Source organism: Lepidochelys kempii, chromosome 10, assembly GCF_965140285.1.
Source record: "Lepidochelys kempii isolate rLepKem1 chromosome 10, rLepKem1.hap1, whole genome shotgun sequence".
Lineage (NCBI taxonomy): Eukaryota > Metazoa > Chordata > Testudines > Cheloniidae > Lepidochelys > Lepidochelys kempii.
The window spans coordinates 33,122,559-33,142,265 of record NC_136389.1 but is presented as its reverse complement, the minus strand read 5'-3'; the positions used below and the strand labels follow the sequence as shown (position 1 = coordinate 33,142,265).

General features: G+C 46.8%; 1 protein-coding gene across 2 annotated transcripts in view; it reads left to right on the top strand.

The window, feature by feature from the left end:
• The first annotated feature begins 309 nt into the window (after positions 1-309).
• Positions 310-19,707, top strand: part of LOC140918414 (uncharacterized) — a 30,433-nt gene continuing 11,035 nt past the window's right edge. Inside the window, exons 1-3 of one of the 2 annotated variants that reach the window (XM_073362759.2) lie at positions 310-498; positions 3,071-3,184; positions 15,139-16,191. In XM_073362759.2, coding sequence (XP_073218860.2) covers positions 3,163-3,184; positions 15,139-16,191 — 1,075 coding nt within the window. In that variant the 5' untranslated portion in view covers positions 310-498; positions 3,071-3,162. Of the gene's footprint in view, positions 499-3,070; positions 3,185-14,953; positions 15,019-15,138; positions 17,369-19,707 lie in introns of those variants that run through there. The other variant, XM_073362760.2, reaches the window with a different exon arrangement.

Here is a 19,707-nt window from a genome sequence, read left to right as displayed (position 1 = left end):
ATAGTTAAGCAGCTGTGAGGATATGTATGCTGTGGCTTTAAATCTGTAACAGGAAGCTAGGCAAGGGAGCAGGGCTGGGTAAGATTCTAAGTAGAAATTCAGCAGGGAAGCAGAGAGAGAGAATGGCTTTAGGGATAATACTGTTTTCCTTGTTCTAATAAAGTTCCTTGTTCAGCGTTGGGAGAAATCAACTCTCTCTCTGATTGGTTACCACTGTCACATGCCAGTTCCTTGTTCAGTGTTGGAAGAAAGGACTCTCTCTCTCTCTCTCTCCTTTACCACTGTCACATGATGAGGGTTGCTGCTGCAGCTGCCTGTTTTCTTCCCAGGAGCCTAGACTGAGCAACTGCTGCTTCCCTCCTCTCCTCTCTACACTATCTGCCTTATTTAAAGAACCTTCTGTTACTAGCCATGCTGGGGACTGTCTCTGACTGTAACTAGCCTCCTAGGGGAAGCTCCGGACTCTGCAAACACTAACTCCTGAGATGGAAATTCCAGGTAATTGAGAGAACTTGGGGAAAGTGATTCTGTAAAAATGCTTCACCTCCCCCATCTCTGCTCCATGTGTGTCTGTGAGTCACAGATCTGCTGCTTTATTGGCACACACAGGCTCTTAGCTGATCCCGATATTGGAGCGAGCATGTATGCAGAAATGGAACAATAACCAACTCTCCCAGCTGGAGGGGGAGGAGAGAGAAAGGAAGGAGATTGAAGGGGATAGGAAAAATAAAAAAAGAGCTGACGAGGTCCAAGAATAGTGCTGCCCAGACCCGTTACTGCCTCATCCCTGGGCAGATTTAGTCTAACAGGAGTGAGACTAAAAGGCAGTGCCCTGTATGCCTAATAATGATGCTGCTCCGGGGACACTCCCCACAGTGTAGCTGTTTATTCTTCTCTTTGACAGTGTTTAGTTCAGGCTCTGTTAAAGGGACATGATACACATGTCTGTGCATTTAGTGCTGGTGGAAGGTGCTGGGTCTGCACCATAGTAAAGGCACCAAGCAATTCCCAGCGGCAAAGTGTAGATTTTTGTACCCAAGCTGGTAAAGCAGAGCTCAGAAGTTTGACTCCGCCACTGCCTGAAAGTTAATGGACCTGTGCCATGAGCTCAAGCAGTAGAGGCTCATGCCCTTAGCTTAAGAGGTCTTGGGCTTGATCTCCCAGCTGTGGTGTTGTTACGAGCAGCAGCCTCATAAATCCTGTTGTGGGGGACAAAGACCCACATGGGGTTACTATGGGTCACACATGGACACACAGTGGGCACAGGATGGAGCTATGAAGTGTGTTTTCTGTAGGCTGCTTCCTTCTGAGTCGTTATTGACAGGGAGAGAGCAGCAGTCTGTATGGGGCGAGGGAAGTGGGTCTGGAGTGTGGGCACCCTGGGTATAAAGGCCCAGCTGGGAGTGATGAGTCTAAGCCAGGATTCATGGGAGCTATTATTGTTCCAGGGTGCATAAGGTAAGGGAATCTGGGCCAAACCTGGGAGCCCCTTCCCTGCCCAGTGGGGTTGAAGCAGGCAGGGAGCTGGGGATACTTGTTCCAGCTGCCAGCATTTGAGGAAGTGGTCATGTCTTTCTCCTAGGCAGAAAGGGGCCCTGAGGGTGACTCTGCGGGGACACTGCAGGAGAGTGACGGGTTTCCTCATGAGTGTTAGGAGCTTTGTGGTCTCTGAAGCTCCCAAGGTTGCTTCTCTGGCCCCTGGCCCTGGCTGGTGGAAATATCCTATGCATTCTACTTCAAGCAACCCATAAATGCTCAAGTAATTTCTGGGCTGGGAGGGGTGTCAGCCCCTCTGTGGGGGGCTGGGGTAGTTGGGCTCAGAGGAATTCCCACTGCTGCCCCATTCTAGGCAGATGTTCTCCGTATTCTTGCTGTGCTCTGGTAAATACTGTGTTCACCAGGGAACTCCCTTTTGCTCCTTAGTGCTCTCCTACCATCCTTCCCTTTTCCCTTATTTTGCTCTTTCCCCTCTCTCATGCTGCTGTCTCTCTCCCTCTCCCTTTTCTTTCCTTCTCTTTCCATCCTCCCTTCCTTCCCTGACCCAAGCTCTCTCCCCCCTCCATTCTTTACTATCATCCTCAGCCCTGGCCAAGATTTTCTCCACCTCTTCCCCAGCCCAGTCTCTCACTCAGCCTCCCAAAATCACCACTCTCCACTCACACCCCCCCATGACGGTCACACACACACCCCTCCCCGCAACTCCTATACCAGGCACCCTGTCACTACAGACCAAACCACTCACACACTCGTCATCTGAGCACTCTGCCCTACATCTCCCACACAACATTCACCTCCCCATTCACACCCCCAAGTCACACTCCAGCCCAATTCCCTTCCTGCCCAGCAGCAGCTTCCATTGAGGTTGTTCCCAGCCCTCCCCACCACATGGAAGAACTGGAGTAGCCGAGAGAGTCTTCCCTGACCCCCATGTGGGGAGCAGGAGCTGGCCTCTCTCCCCCTCCCCATGTTGAAGGGGAACTCTGAGTCCCAGATCATTGTCTTTCTCCCTGTGGTGGGGTAAGGGTGGAGGCAGTCCTGCTAGACAGATAAGTGGGAGCAGGCAGTGCTAGTAGAGAGCAATCACTGCTCCTGCACTGCTGCAGCCCCAGCCAAGGGGCCACCTGTTGGGGCCCATTCCAACCATGCTTTCTGCCCTGATGGCCCCAATGCCTTTGTCACCTCCCATACCGTCCCTCTGGGAAGGAGGTTGAGAGACATTGCACTGCTGCTGATCTCCCTCTGCTCAGGGCTTCCAAGGGGGACAGAACTAGGACATTGTCCTGCCTGGGGTCCCTCCGCCCCAAGGGCTGGTTCTGGTCTCTAATAGGCCTGGTTAGAGATGTGCAAGTGGCTTGTTTTTCTTTTTGTCAAGTCCCTCAGTGTGTGGAGATCCCTGAATTTTGTATACGGCACAACACACTTCCCAGGAGGTATTTCCTTTCTGTGCAGGTGAAATGTTCCCTCAGCAAAGAGAGGGGCTGGGTTTTAAACCCCAGAGGGATCTGTGTAGCAAATCTTTGGTGAAGAGGTGACAAGCCCTGATCTTGCCCATTTCTCCTCCCCTGAGCAGGATTTCCCATTCCCAAACAAGACATGATCTCCAGCCGGGAATGAGAGGAAGAGCTGCGGGTCCCCACTCTCCAGAGCTACGATGAAAAGGAGATGCTGAGTGGCACCTGCGCAGGTGAGGAATAAACTAAACCGTTTGGGAACTGTCAGTGAATGAGGTGAAAATCTGGATTTGCCGAAGTGCTGCCATGAGCTCCCAGCATCCCAGGTGAACAGGAATAGCAAACGGGCGATTCAGAGGGTGTAGCTGTGGAGTCTGTGCTTGTGTGTAGAGGGACTAGATGAATGGTGCATTAAGTCTGCCTATTTCTGTTCTCTGCAAGGGTTGTGTGGCTGGGCCTTGAGGCCATGAATAGGCCAGATGAGACTGGGATGCTTGTGCCTCAGTGAGAGCTATGTGGCTTGGACTTTTGGGTCTGTGATCAGCCTCAGTGGTTGAAGTCTCTGTGGGGTGAATATGTCACTGGTACTGAGAGCTGGCCAGTGAGGCTTAGGTGATAAGTCAGATGCCCAGGGGAGAAGGAGGGGGAGGATGGGGTGGGACTTTTGAACTGATGAACTGGAGCAGCAAACAGGGGTGTTTTGGAGGCACAAAACTAAAATAGTTAGGCAGCCTTCAGTTAGTTGTGGCCCCTTCTCCACAGGGCCTTCTTTAGGGTGTCCAAACAGAACAAAACCTGCTATAGCGAAACAAAGATGGAAACTGCAACCAATGGTCTCCCCATGTAGACCTCAGGGTGGGACTCCAGCTCAGACCCAGCTGTTCCCCCATCTCCCAGGCGGCCCTTTATATGTCCCTTGCTCCCGCTAAGCAGCAGGGTTAATTGGCTGCTGCATTAACCTGTTAGGGTCTGGGCTAGGGAGTGCCTTTTTACCCTGTCATGCACTCCTGCAAGTGTGGCAAAGGGCACGCTCTGTGAAAACGTCACCTGCCCCTTATGGGGAAAAAAATTGGTGTTTCCATGTGCTGTGGTGCACCAAGAAGCAAATGGCTGCAGGGCGTGAGTCTGGGGTTGTCATCTTTCATAGCCTGCAGCTATTTAAGGGGGGCCTGGTCCGTGACCAGGGTGAAGGGTGCTTCCAGGAGGTAGTATCATAATGTCTTCACTGCCCACTTCGCTGCAAGACTTTCCTTTCCTATATTGGAATAGTTCTTCTTCTGTGGGAGAAGCTTCCTACTGAGATTTAGGATGGGGTGTTCTCCATCCTCCGTCACCTGCAATACAACCATCCCAAGTCCCACCTCAGAGGCATCACTTTGTAGTATGACTCCTTTTGTAAAGTCTGGACTCAGCAGGTCCAGTTTACTACACAAGATGCGCTTGGCTGCGCCAAATGTACCTGCACAAGCCGGTGTCCGTTGGACATTTTGAGGGGCTTGTCCTTTAGGGGTCTGGGAGGGGCGCTGTTAGGGGAAAACCTGGAGCCAAAGCATCTGTGATACCCTGATAACCCCAGGAATGTCTTCGCCTGCCTTTTGGTGGGCAGGGATTGGGAACTCTAGCGGGACTTTCACTTAGCTGGCCAAGGGTCAGATTCACCCATTCTCCAAGGTCTAAGTGTTAAATTTTGGTACTACTCACCTTGCACTTAGGCCTGCTTCCCTTAGAAACTTCAGCAATCCTCCGGAGATGCTCTCCCCATGGACTAGAATAGATTACAGCATTGTTGAGCTAGGCAGCAGCGTACTGCCGAGAGGGCCGTAATGCCCTGTCCATTAGTCACTGGAAGGTGGCAGGCACCCCACAGAATCTAAATGGGAGGGTTCAGAACTGACATAGGCCAAAAGGGGTAGCAAATTTTCTACGGATTCTGGTGCCAGAGGAATTTGCCAGTAGCTTTAGTATGGTCGAATGTGGTCATGAACTGGGCCCTATCCAGCAACTCATCTACATCAGCATGGGATTTGAGCTGAACTTTGACATGGCATTAGAACATAAGAATGTAGGAACAGCCATACTGGTCAGACCAATGGTCCATCTAGCTCAATATCCTGTCTTCTGACTGTGGCCAATGCCAGGTGCTTCAGAGGGAATGAACACAACAGACAATCATCAAGTGATCCATCCCCTGTCACCCATTCCCAGCTACTGGCAAAGAGGCTAGGGACACCATTCCGTCTTGGCTAATAGCCTATCTTCCATGAATTTATCTAGTTCTTTTTTGAACCTTGTTATAGTCTTGGCCTTCTCAACATCCTCTGGCAAGGAGTTCCACAGGTTGACTCTGCATTGGGTGAAGAAATACTTCTTTTTGTTTGTGTTAAACCTGCTGCCTATTAATTTCATTTGGTGACTCCTAGTTCTTGTGTTATGAGAAGGAGTAAATAACACTTCCTTATTTACTTTCTCCAAACCAGTCATGATTTTATAGACCTCTATCATATCCCCCCTTAGTCGTCTCTTTTCCCAGCTGAAAAGTCCAGTCTTCTTAATATTTGCTCAAACAGAAGCTGTTCAATACCCCTAATAATTTTTGTTGCCCTTTTCTGAACCTTTTCCAATTCCAATATATCTTTTTTGAGATGGGACTACCATATCTGCACGCAGTTTTCAAGATGTGGCCATACCATAGATTTATATGGAGGTAATATGATATTCTCTGTCTTATTATCTATCCCTTCCCTAATGATTCCCAGCATTCTGTTCGCTTTTTTGATTGCTGCTGTACATTGAGTGAACGTTTTCAGAGAACCATCCACAATGACTCCAAGATCTCTTGAGTGGTAACACCTAATTTAGACCTCATCATTATATATTAACTGTTCTAACATCAACACAAAACATGAACGCTATTGTCTGACTTGGGAACTAGAACAATTGGGCTGCACCATTCACTTTGCAACTCCTCGACTACCCCTCGTTCTAACCTATTTTCTATCTCCCTCTTGAAAATCTCCCATGTTCATTCAGGGATTTAGAAGCCTCTCTTCTATGCACTGATTCCTGGGATAATTTGTATGTGGTGCTCTAGGAGGTGAATGTTCACAGGCCTGGTGGTGAAGACATCATTAAAGTTCTGGACTAGCTTTCAGGTTTACTCTCTCTGCTAGCTGCAGGTTAGTCTCCCAGAGTTAGACTTTAAGGTCAGAAGGGACCATTATGATCATCTAGTCTGACCTCCTGCACAACGCAGGCCACAGAATCTCACCCACCCACTCCTGTAATAAACCCCTAACCAATGTCTGAGCTGTTGAAGTCCTCAAACCATGGTTTAAAGACTTCAAGGTGCAGAGAATCCTCCAGCAAGTGACCTGTGACCCACGCTGCAGAGGTAGGTGAAAAACCCCCAGGGCCTCTGCCAATCTGCGCTGGAGGAAAATTCCTTCCCGACCCCAAATATGGCGATCAGCTAAATCCTGAGTATGTGGGCAAGACTCACCAGCCAGATGCCCAAGAAAGAATTCTCTGTAGTAACTCGGATCACACCTCATCTAACATCCCATCATAGGCCATTGAGCATATTTACTGCTAATTGTCAAAGATCAATTAATTGCCAAATTTAGGCTATCCCATCATACCATCCCCTCCATAAACTTATCAAGCTTAGTCTTGAAGCCAGATATGTCTTTTGCCCCCACTGCTTCCCTTGGAAGGCTGTTCCAGAACTTCACTCCTCTGATGGTTAGAAACCTTCGCCTAATTTCAAGTCTAAACTTCCTGATGGCCAGTTTATATCCATTTGTTCTTGTGTCCACATTGGTACTGAGCTTAACTAATTCCTCTCCCTCCCTGGTATTTATCCCTCTGATATATTTATAGAGAGCAATCATATCTCCCCTCAGCCTTCTTTTGGTTAGGCTAAACAAGCCAAGCTCCTTGAGTCTCCTTGCAAAAGACAGGTTTTCCATTCCTCAGATCATCCTAGTAGCCCTTCTCTCTACCTGTTCCAGTTTGAATTCATCCTTCTTAAACATGAGAGACCAGAACTGCACACAGTATTCCAGATGAGGTCTCACCAGTGCCTTGTATAACAGTACTAACACCTCCTTATCTCTACTGAAAATACCTCACCTGATGCATCCCAAGACCGCATTAGCTTTTTTCACGGCCATATCACATTGGCGGCTCATAGTCATCCTGTGATCAACCAATACTCCGAGGTCCTTCTCCTCCTCTGTTACTTCCAACTGATGAGTCCCCAGCTTATAACAAAAATTCTTGTTATTAATCCCTAAATGCATGACCTTGTATTTTTCACTGTTACATTTCATCCTATTGCTATTACTCCAGTTTACGAGGTCATCCAGATCTTCCTGTATGATATCCCGGTCCTTCTCTGTATTGGCAATACCTCCCAGCTTTGTGTCATCCACAGACTTTATTAGCACACTCCCACTTTTTGTGCCAAGGTCAGTAATAAAAAGATTAATTAAGATTGGTCCCAAAACTGATCCCTGAGGAACTCCACTGGTAACCTCCCTCCAGCCTGACAGTTCACCTTTCACCCATCGTAGTCTCCCCTTTAACCAGTTCTAGTTTAACCAGTCCACCTTTCAATTTTCATATTGATCCCCATCTTTTCCAGTTTAACTAATAATTCTCCATGTGGAACCGTATCAAATGCCTTACTGAAATCGAGGTAAATTAGATTCACTGCATTTCCTTTGCCTAAAAAATCTGTTACCTTCTCAAAGACGGAGATCAGGTTGGTTTGGCATGATCTACCTTTTGTAAAACCACGTTGTATTTTGTCCCAATTACCACTGACCTCAATGTCCTTAACTACTTTCTCCTTCAAAACTTTTTCCAAGACCTTGCATACTACAGATGTCAAACTAACAGGCCTGTAGTTGCCAGAATCACGTTTTTTCCCTTTCTTAAAAATAGGAACTACGTTAGCAATTCTCCACTCATACGGTACAACCCCTGAGTTTACAGATTCATTAAAAATTCTTGCTGATGGGCTTGGAATTTCATGTGCCAGTTCCTTTAATATTCTTGGATGAAGATTATCTGGGGCCCCCCGATTTAGTCCCACTAAGCTGTTCGAGTTTGGCTTCTACCTTGGATGTGGTAAAATCTACCTCTATATCCTCAGTCCCATTTGTCATCCTACAGTTATCCCTAAGCTCCTCATTAAAGACTGAGGCAAAGTATTTGTTTAGATATTGGGCTATGCCTAGATTATCCTTAACCTCCACTCCATCCTCAGTGTTTAGCAGTCCCACTTCTTTCTATGTTTTCTTCTTAATTATATGGCTATAGAACCTTTTACTATTGGTTTTAATTCCCTTTGCAAGTTCCAACTCTACATGGCTTTTGGCCTTTCTCACTGTATTCCTACATATTCTGACCTCAATAAAGTAGCTTTCCTTGCTGATCTCTCCCATCTTCCATTCCTTGTAGACTTTCTCCCTTTTCTTAATCACCTCTCTGAGATGCTTGTTCATCCAGCTTGGTCTACAACTCCTGCCTATGAATTTTTTTCCCCTTTCTTGGGATGCAGGGTTCTGATAGTTTCTGCAACTTTGACTTGAAGTAATTCCAGGCCTCCTCTGCCTTTAGATCCACACGTTCTTCAGTCCAATCCACTTCCCTAACTAATTTCCTTAATTTTTTAAAGTTAGCCCTTTTGAAATCAAAAATCCTAATCACAGATCTATTTTTGTTTACCCTTCCATTTAGTTTGAACTGAATTATCTCATGATCACTCGAACCAAGGTCGTCCCCTACAACCATTTCTTAGAATTTCATAGATTTCATAGAATATCAGGGTTGGAAGGGACCTCAGGAGGTCATCTAGTCCAACCCCCTGCTCAAAGCAGGACCAATCCCCAATTTTTGCCCCAGATCCCTAAATGACCCCCTCAAGGATTGAACTCACAACCCTGGGTTTAGCAAGCCAATGCTCAAACCACTGAGCTATCCCTCCTTCTATAAGGTCTTCACTACTCACCAAAGCCAAATCTAAAATGGCATCCCCTCTTGTTGGTTCAGCAACTACTTGGTGAAGGAATCCATCAGCTATCGCATCTAGGAAAATCTGAGCCCTTTTATTATTACTAGCACTCGTCCTCCAGTCTATATCTGGGAAGTTAAAGTCTCCCGTGATCACGCAGTTTTCCATTAGTATTTACTTCATTAAAAACATTAAAGCGGTCTCTATCCATATCCAAATCGGATCCCGGCAGTCTATAGCACACCCCAAGCACTATCCCAGGGGAGGCTCTAGTAGCTTTCTTCCCCAATGTGATTTTTGCTCAGACAGACTCTGTCTTATCCATTTCATCACTTCTTATTTCTTTACATTCTATCTCATCATTGATATACAATGCTAGTCCCCCACCTTTTGCCTTTATTTCTGTCTTTCCTAAACAGCACAGACCCTTCAATACCTGTAGCCCAGTCATGACGACTATTCCACCATGTTTCTGTTACCCCTATAATATCTGGATTCACTTCCTGCACCAGTAGCTCTAGTTCCTCCATTTTGTTACCGAGGCTCCTCGCGTTGGTGTACAAACATCTTAATTTTTGCTGTTTGGCTTCGCTCACATTCTGTACCCGATTAGGCACGGTCATTCTACCGCCAGTATCACCTATTAGACTGGTATCTACACTGCCCTTCCTCCTTATGTCCATTCCTCTACTCACGGCTGTATCCTTTCTTACTTCGTTTTCTTCCCTTTCAATGCTAAAATCCAGCGTGGAGATTACCTGGACATCTCCCAGCCATCTCCCCCAAATTCCTAGTTTAAAGCTCTCTTGATCAGTTGTGCCAGCCTCCATCCTAGAAGTCCATTTCCCTCCCTACTCAGGTGAAGTCCATCCCAAGAAAACAATCCTCTGTCCATGAATACCTCCCAGTGGCCATACATCCCAAAGCCCTCCTTATAGCACCACTGCCTGAGCCATCTGCTGATCATCATAATCTTGTCACATCTTTTCTTGCCATTCTCTAAGAACAGGCAGAATCCCACTGAAGATCACCTGAGCCTCGATTTCCTTAAGCGTTTTCCCCAGCCTGGCATAGTCTCCCTTGATATATTACAGCTAGATTCTCGCTGGATCATTTGTTCCCACATGAAGGACAATCTGTGGATTCTTTTCCACTCCCGTTAGGATCCTCTTCAGCCTCAGGTCCACATCCCATATCTTAGCACCCGGCAGAACACCCTTCTGTTCTCTGGATCAGCTTTAAAGGCCTGTCTATTTTTCTCAGTAAGGAGTCTCCAATCATGTAGATCTGCCTTTTCCTGGTCATGGTGCGATTCTCGGGTCTATCCCCTGTTCCCTCTGGCTGCAAGTCCTCTCGATTCCTATTCTCCCTTGCAATCCTCTGCAACCCATCCTGTATCCTCCCGGGGCTCATATTTGGTGGTGTTATCTCCATTGACTCTTCCCCTCTTCCTATAGAACTAGCTGCTCTTCTCTTCTTCCTTGTCTTCCCACCTTCAGTGACCACCTGCTGTGCCCCTTCTTCATTTTTCAACTCTGGAAACCTGTTCCTGAGCTCTATTTCTCCTTCACTAGCCCGTCTTTTCCTCTGCCTGGTTCTCTTAGTCACGTGCTTCCACTGTCCACTTTTCCTCACCCAGCAGTCTCCCCTCAGAGTTCTTTGATCCTACTTCCATCTGCAAGTCTGAGCTTTTCCCTTCAGCCTGCTCATGTCTTTGCTCCATCATCCACTTGAAACCCCTTCTAAACTCAACCAGAGTTTCCACCTGCATCTCCAATCCTCGGATCTTTTCTTCCATCAGCTCTATCAGGCAGCACTTCATGCAGACAAAACTCTTACCAGGTACCCCCTTCAGGATCATGTACATGCCGCAGCTTCCACATCCAGTCATCTTCATTGTGTCTTCCACTGCTTGGGTCACTACCACTGCTGCCTCTGTATCTGTCATAGCCTTCTCACCTAAGTCCTGTTAGTCCGGGAAATACAAACCAAAACAAAACAAACCCCCAACAAGCACCACAATACTCCCAGAACACCACACACTCCCTTCACTAGCCTGTCTGTTCCTCTGCCTGGTTCTCCTAGTCTTCCCCTCAAACTCCCACTCAAACTCCCCTGCAGACCCCTGCCTCTGGTACCTGAGGGCCCAAGTCTAATTCTTGTTGAACAGGGTGGATAAACATGGCCTCACAGTTCTTTCAGGGCTTTAGTACATTCACTCAGTAGATCTACTAACCAAATCTCACAAGCTAACTCCCCTACTCAGCGCACTGTCTTACAGGGCCTCTGCCCTTTAGCTAGTAGTTTGCTCTCAGACCTAGGTAGTAATAACATCATTCTCTGTTGATACACCATCAGCGCCACATTTCTATTATAATATAGCTCCTGTGAGTTTTGCAAAGCCTGAAAATTCTGCCGGACAAAGGCGGCCCTATCAAGTCCATCCATTCCTGCAGATTTGGGACATACTGCACAACATTCTCAGCTTTGGTCCCAACAAGCTTTCTACACAAGGTCCAGAATTCCACAGGGCTCCCTTCCATGCACCATCTTAAAAGGAGAGAACCCCATGGAAGACTGAGGCACTTCCCTGATGGCAAACAGTAGATACAGCCGGAGTTTGTTCTAGTTGTGGGATTTGGCTCTTATGAACTTGAGCAGCATTTCTTGGAGGATCCAATTAAAACATTCCACCAACTCATATGTTTGGGGGTGGTAGGCCGATGTTCTTATGGACTTTATTTCAAGTAGAAAGGAAACTTCTCATGATAACCTTGACATGAAGGTGCTGTCTTGATTGGTTTATATCACCCTGGGAATACCTACCCAAGAGATGATTTTAGCAACTCATTGGTGACTAATTAGGCTGACATTGATTGCAAAAGAATGGCTTTGGGGTACCGGATGGTGTAATCTACAATGACTAAAATATAGCAGCACCCACTAATCCTCAGGTCAGGGGGGTTCAGCTAAATCTACCCCAATGCGCTCAAATGGAGCATCTATCAAGGGGAAAGAGGAACCAAGGGGGTCCTTTGGGTAGATTTGGAACTCATTAGCTGGCATTTGGAACAGGAGTTGCAATAGTTCTTGATCTTTTGGTATTCCCCAGGCCAGAAGAAATAAGAAATAAGCCCATATCCATTCCTGGTTTTTTTCCATCCCCTAAGTGGCCAGACCATGGTATTTCATGGCCCAGCCTGTGTACTTTGTTCCTAAAGGCCCTGGAGACCAAATGTATCCCCATTTGGGGCTGTTTGGCCACCTGAATCAGGAAATATCCCTCTATCTCGAAGTGAGAATATTTTGCATCCCGTATCGCATCCACAGGGCTCTGTTCCCCCGTGGCTAATGGTCCGTACAGCTGGTTAACACCCTATGATTTTTCTGCTCTTACACAAAGTCACTGGAACAGGCAAGAGACTGATCATCCAGCAGTGGGAGGTGCTGGAAGAAGCAACACTTGTGTGGACTTCTTAGGGGTGTTCAAACTGCACTGGGTGATTGTGTCCTTGCACGATTATTTCACTGGTTCTAGCTTGGGGGACTGTAGGGCCCCTAGGACCTTGGATTTCTGCAGTTGTTGATGCCAGGGAATTTGACCCTGCAGAGGTATTTCCAGGCAGGTCAGAGTCGTATTAGTTGGCAGCAGATTTTTTTTGGCCCATCTCCCTGGGCCCTAACATGTCACTAGAGCTTGTTCCAGGCAAGGTGACGCTCTTCACTTGTTTTCTGGGTCAGATTCGTAGGGCCTCAGAGCTCAGGGTCAGCAAAGGGAAGATCTTTCCCAGCAGTACATCCACTCTGTCCCTCTTCCCCAGGCAAGTTAGCATCTGAGCATGACTGGTTTGCCTCTTGTAGCAGGCCAGTTACCAGGCCCCAGTAGCAGCCCAGCACCACTGGGTATGACCGTTCTTTTGCCATGGTCACCACCAACTCTGTAGACCTCCTATTTACAGACAGCTTAAGCCCAGTAATGGGGGAGGGTGGGAAATCTCTATGGGTACACCCTATAAAAAACATTCCCTCAATCAGTGGGAAATTCGGGCCCAGCAGCTGCTCACGTATGAATGTCTGGAGTCAGCCAGTCCCTGGAAACTCCACCCCTTTGACTATATCGGGGACAACAAGAGCACTGGGATTCCCAAGGAGTGCTGAGGGCTTGGGGAAGCAGGCTATGGCATAGTCACATCCACATTGATGCAAGAGTGGTGGCTATGGCCTTCCTGCTCACAGGTGAAGCTCATCCGGCCCCTTCCTGCCCCTAGGGGTGGGCAAACTATGGCTTGAGGGCTGCACCCAGCCCTCCAGACATTTTAATCTGGCCCTCAAGATCCCACTGGGGAGCAGGGTCCAGGGCTTGTCCTGCTCCAGTGCTCCAACCAGGGAGTGGGGTCTGGGGCTTGCCCCGCTCTGGTGCTTCAGCCGGGGAGCAGGATCAGGGGCTTGCCCCACTCCGTGCAGCTCCTGGAAGAAGCAGCATGTCCTCCCTCCAGCTCCTATGCATAGGGGCAGCCAGGGGGCTCCACACGCTGCCCCCACCCCTAGCGCTGCCCCCGCAGCTCCCATTGGCCAGGAACCATAGCCAATGGGAGCTGCAGGGGCAGCACCTGTGGAAGGGGCAGTGCGCATCGCTGCCTGGCCACGCCTCCCCATAGGAGCAGGAGAGGGGACATGTCGCTGCTTCTGGGAGCTGTTTGAGGTAAGCCCTGCCCAGAACCTGCACTCCTGACGCCCCACGCCCCAACCCCTTGCCCCAGCCCTGATCCCCCTCCCTCCCTCTGAGCCCCTCGGTTCCACCCTCCTGCACCCCCAACCCCTCATCTCCAGCCCCACCCCGGAGTCCGCACCCCCAGCCAGAGCCCTCACCTCCTCCCGCACCCCAACCCCCAATTTCATGAGCATTCATGGCCCGCCATACAATTTCCATACCCAGATGTGGCCCTTGGGCCAAAAAGTTTGCCCACCCTGTACTAGCCTCTGCTAGTAAGATTTCTGCATCTCCCATCAGCCTCCCTTCCAATCTGTTCACAGCAAGACAAAACCAAAAATGTCACTGTTTTTGTGCCAGGGCAAGTCTGAGTCCAGACTTAGTCAGGGATGTGTTTCTGCTTCCTTGGGGATTGGAGCCTCTCTATGCATTCCCTCCAGTCCTACTGCTACACAGTTTCTTCAAGAAGCTGAGGAAGGCACATGCCAGGCTGATACCTATAGTCCCAGCATGCTTGAGACACCACTGGTTGTCAGACCTCCAGATTCTCTCGATACAGCCTCCAATGGCACTACCATTGTTCAGGCCTTACTATCACTGAACCATGACCAAAGTTCTCCACCCCAACCCTCACGATCACCACCTCACAGCAAGGGAGTTGAGTGGTTGAACCCAGGGGAAAGAGCCTGCTCTCAAGGAGTTCAAAACATTCTTATCAGTAGCAGAAAGGTTTCCACCAGGACAACTAATCTTGCAAACTGGAAGAGATTTTCCATCTGGCCACTAGATACTCTCTCTCCCCATCTAAAATGCAGGAATATCCACTGCAATTTGAAGGAGTTGGCCATATGCCATTGTAGGCAACCTCCTCATACCATCCCCTGCATAAATGTATCAAGCTCAGTCTTGAAACAAATTGGGTTTTTTTGGTCCCCACTACTTCCTTTGGAAGGCTGTTCCAGAACTTCATTCCTCTGAGGGTTAGATACATTTGTCTGATATCAAGCCTAAACTTGTTGATGGCCAAAAACATCTGCTCAATGTATAGCAGAAGTAAAAAAGTGCATAGAATGTTAGGAACCATTAGAGAGACACGGTGGGTAAGGTGATATATTTCACTGGATTTCAAAGGACAGAATCAACTTGATTATTTTTATTGACTAATGTAAATAAATCAGTCTCTGTCAGGGCTCCCTTTAAATAGTCTGCTGTGATTTTTTAAAATGTCCTGTAAAATTTGTTGCTGGCAAGTTTTTGCTCTATTGTTTGTTTAGAAGGCTATTTTCGGTGGGTCTGAGAGCAGCAACAGCAGCAATTAGGGGTCACCTGTAATGATGGTAGGTATCTCATGTTCATACGGAAATATGATTTTCAAGTTGTATCCCTTTCAGTGCCCCTTCCTAAGATGTCCTTTCTCTCCAATGACTCATCTCTGGATTCTCATTTCAATGCACCAGGTGATATGATTATGAGTGAAAATGAGGAGCATGCCCACCAGGAAGGTCCTGAGTTCATGGAACCATGTGGCACATTATCTGGACTATCTCAAAAGAATATTTCCCAGAGTCCTGAGCAGAGCAAAGCCTGTGAGGGTCAGCACAAATCAGAAAGGCATCAGACAACTGCTCCAGAGAAGAGGCAAGGTAAATCAACTGCATGTGAAATAGGTTTCAGGAAACTGCCAGACATTGACCAGCTGGGAAACCCCACTATGGGGAGATCAACAGTATGTGGTGACTGTGGGAAAAGCTTCAGGGTGAGCTCAAACTTCAGACAGCATCAGAGAATCCACACTGGAGAGAAACCCTTTGGATGTGCCGAGTGTGGGGAAAGCTTCCGGCAGCGGTCACACCTTATTCAGCATCAGACAAAGCACACGGGGGAGAGACCTTATGAATGTACCGAGTGTGGGAAAAGTTTCACTGTGAGCTCAAACCTTATTCGGCATCAGATAATCCACACTGGAGAGAAACCCTATAAATGTGCCGAATGCAGGAAGAGCTTTAGTGGGAACTCACAGCTTATCCAGCACCAGAGAATCCACACAGGTGAGAAACCCTATGAATGCGGTGACTGTGGGAAGAGCTTCAGTGTGAGCTCAGCCCTTACTCGTCATCAGCGAACCCACACTGGAGAGAAACCTTATGAATGCACCATGTGTGGGAAAAGCTTCAGTCAGAGCTCAGACCTTATGAAACATCAGAGAATTCACACAGGAGAGAGGCCCTACGAATGCACTGACTGTGGAAAGAGCTTCTGTGTGAGCTCTCATCTTATTCAGCATCAGAGAATCCACACAGGAGAGCGACCCTATGAGTGTGCCAATTGTGGAAAAAGCTTCAGTCAGAGCTCAGACCTTATGAAACATCAGAGGATCCATACAGGAGAGAGACCGTATGAATGTGCTGAGTGTGGAAAGAGCTTTAGTTGGAGCTCAGCACTTATCAAACATAGCAGAATCCACACAGGGGAGAGACCCTATGAATGCGAAGGGTGTGGGAAAAGCTTCAGTCAGAGCTCGCACCTTGTTCAGCATCAGAGAATCCACATGGGAGGGAATCCCTGAGAATGGGCTAAGGGTGGGGAAGGCTTCGTGTCAGATATCCTTCCCAACGGATAGAAGCCAAATGTGTTTCTTTGGGCCTGTAGGGCTCTGACCTGTTCATAGAGAATGAAAAGTGGATTGTTGAGGATGGAGTGTAGGTGGTTGAGTTAGACAAAGAGGAATGGTTAGTGCAGGGAGATGAGTCGTTTAGAGGAATGTGTGGTGGGAGCCAGAGGAGGAACCAGGAAATGCTGGAGGGGATGGATCATTTGGGAGGGAGGGAGACCTGTTAGTGTAATTAGGCAGAAGTCACTTTCATGGGGTATTAATAAATACATTTAGGAGAAAAGGTAAACTTGCCCATTTCTCTGTGCACGGGGTGGGCTTCAGACAAGTTATAGAAGGAATTTCACAGTCAAGTGGAGGCTTTATAGGGACTGCACGGCTTATTGCTGTGGGATGGAATGACACCTACTCCTGGCTCCTGTAGGGAGGGTCTTCTGCAGGTCAGAGTGGGGTGCAAAGATTCTTTCCCAGCTCTGCCACTTACTTGTTTTACAACCTCAGGTAACTCACTCCACTTCTCTGTGCCTTTGTTTCCCCATTTGTAAAACTGGGATAAGAATCACCCACCTCACATACTATTTAAAGTAGACTCACAGAGTCATAAGAATTGGGGCCACATTAAATTCTGCACAGAGAGGAATAGAATGGTCCCTGCCCAGAAGAATTTATATAGTCTAAGAAACTAGATTATTTTTCTAGGATTCTCTTCTCTTCATTTATAGGTGTTGGGGGGTTTTGAGACCTTTTTCATTTGTTATTTTAAAAACTTAGTTTGACCTCAGTCTTGTTACTTAGGTTTTCATATTTGGCATACAGCAAAGCTACGCTAAGGTGATTAGACTCAAGCATAGGGAGTGACTGTAGAATGTACCACACATTTAAAGTTACACATCAAACCTCTTTTATATACAATTACACATTACATTACATTTACTATATGTTGCGTTACATGTTTTGAGATTGGCTTGGTTACTTTGTAGGAACCAATCCCTGTACAGCAGGGGTGGGCAAACTTTTTGGCCCGAGGGCCACATCTGGGTATAGAAATTGTATGGCGGGCCATGAATGCTCATGAAATTGGGGTTGGGATTTGGGAGGGGGTGAGGGCTCCAGGGTGGGGCCAGCAATGAAGAGTTCAAGATGAGGGAAGGAGCTCTGGGCTGGGGCAGAGGGGTTTGGAGGGTGAGAGGGGGATCAGGGCTGGGGCAGGGGGTGGTGCACGAGGGCTCTGGCTGGAGTGCAAGCTCTGGGGTGGGGCTCAGGATAAGGGGTTTGGGATGCAGGAGGGTGCTCCAGACTCAGATCAAGGGTTTTGGAGGGTGGTATGGGAATCAGGGCTGGGACAGGGGGGTTGGGGCCTGGGGAGGTGGCTCAGAGATGCAGGCTTGGGACATCGCTTACCTCAAGCAGCTCCCTGAAGCAGCAGCGTGTCCCTCTCTGGCTCCTATGCTGAAGCGCAGCCAGGAGGTTTTACTGCGCACTGCCCTGTCCACAGGCGCTGCCCCTGCAGCTTCCATTGACCATGGTTTCTGGCCAATGGGAGCTGTGGGGGCAGCGCTAGGGGTGGGGGCAGCATGCAGAACAGAGTCCCCTGGCTGCCCCTACGCATAGGAGCTGGAGAGATGACATGCCGTGGCCCCTGACCCTGCTCCCTGGCTGGAGTGGGGCAAGCCCCCGACCTTGCTCCCCAGCGGGAGCTCGAGGGCTGGATTAAAATGGCTGGTGGGACAGATGCGGCCCATGGGCCGTAGTTTGCCCACCCCTGCTGATCAGCATGCTTTGTGCATGCACTGTCTGTGTATGATTTACTCTTTACCTCATCTTATGTTTCAGGTTTATTTTATTCATTGTTATTTTGTCCATTGTAAATAGTTCTTTGAGTGTTCCTCCTTATTTCAGTTAGTATAGACATTTTGTTTCCAGCCTGCTAATCCACTTACCTCCTTAATCCTGTCTCCCAAGAAATGAGGCCTCACCCATGTCCAATTACTCATGTCAAGCCAGGTGTACATTCCTCTGCTTTTGTTTGTGTTTTATATATATTTTATTTTTTTGTATTTTGGGGAGGGGGGTTGTGCTTTCAAAAAAAAAGTTTATTAATTAGCAATATATTTTAAGATTATAGTAGTTGTAATTATTTGAATTATTATTAATATTAGTCTTAAAGTATAAACCAGGGAGTGCAAGCTTACTTTTTATATATAGCCTACCAGGGTGTAATTTTATATTATAAATTACTTGTTTTTCTTTCAAAGTATATTTTTGTAATGTTAACTTTTTGCTTTTATTTTAATTACACTTTAAAAAACTGGTAGGGGACATAATGTTTTTATTTATTACTACAGGAAATTTAGGTGTGAAGTAGCACATAAGTTAATGAATATAACATTTTGGGGGGGTTATATTGGAAGTGGTTTTCTTTAGCTATTACACAGGACTTTCCATTTTTAGTATAGATAGGTTTATTTTACTAATGTTTTAACATTTTTAACTGTACTGTGCATTTTGGAGGTAGATTTCTTTTTTAAAGTGAACCCACATGCTAGCAGTTTTGTGTGTGTGACATTACACTTGCATGTGTAAGTGTTTTTAGGGTCAAACAGCAGTACAATTTGGGGTGGAGGTTAGACTTTGCATTGTTTGAGGAGGGAAAACAAACTTTTTTTTTACACTGTACGGATTGCAATGCTTTTACATTTAATTTTATGATATTGGACTCTTGTTGTTTGTTTTTTTTATTTTGCACTAACTTGTTACTTTTGTACAAAATTTTTAATTTTTTTGTGGTGATAAAAGAGGGCAAGTTTTTTGTTTTTTGTTTTGCTTTATATTACTTACGGCTGTTTTTACTTTGTATAGCATCTATTTTTTAAATACTACAAGTGTTGTTATTAGAACATATTGACTTAATTTTATATTTTTAAAGTAATTATAACATTATTGAATGGTTCCCATGGGTGTTCCCCCTTATTTTAGCTAGTATAGACATTCTGTTTCCAGCCTGCTAATTCATTACCTCCCTAATCCTGTCTCCCAAAAAACAAGGCCTCACTAATGTCCAATTACTCATGTTAAGCCAGGCCTACCGTAGGGTAGGTCTCAGCTTCCTTATTACTAAGATTTTTCTTGGAGCTTTGAGATTGGGACTAGACTTCTTTTCCTTTTTCTCTAGGCTGAGGTGAACTTTCTGAAAATGTGGGCTTTAGAGAGCATCAGAGTTTAATTCTAGTTTCATAAAACAGTCTTTATCCTTTATTAAAATTCCTAATAAAAACTTGTTTTAAAAACTCCTTTGTGTCCTCCAGTTTCCTGGAAATGTTTTCAGTATCTGAGATGTTTGTGACAAATTCCCAAGGAGACAAATTTCCCCCTTACTCACTTATCTCTCCACAATCAGGAATAAGGGATATGTGTG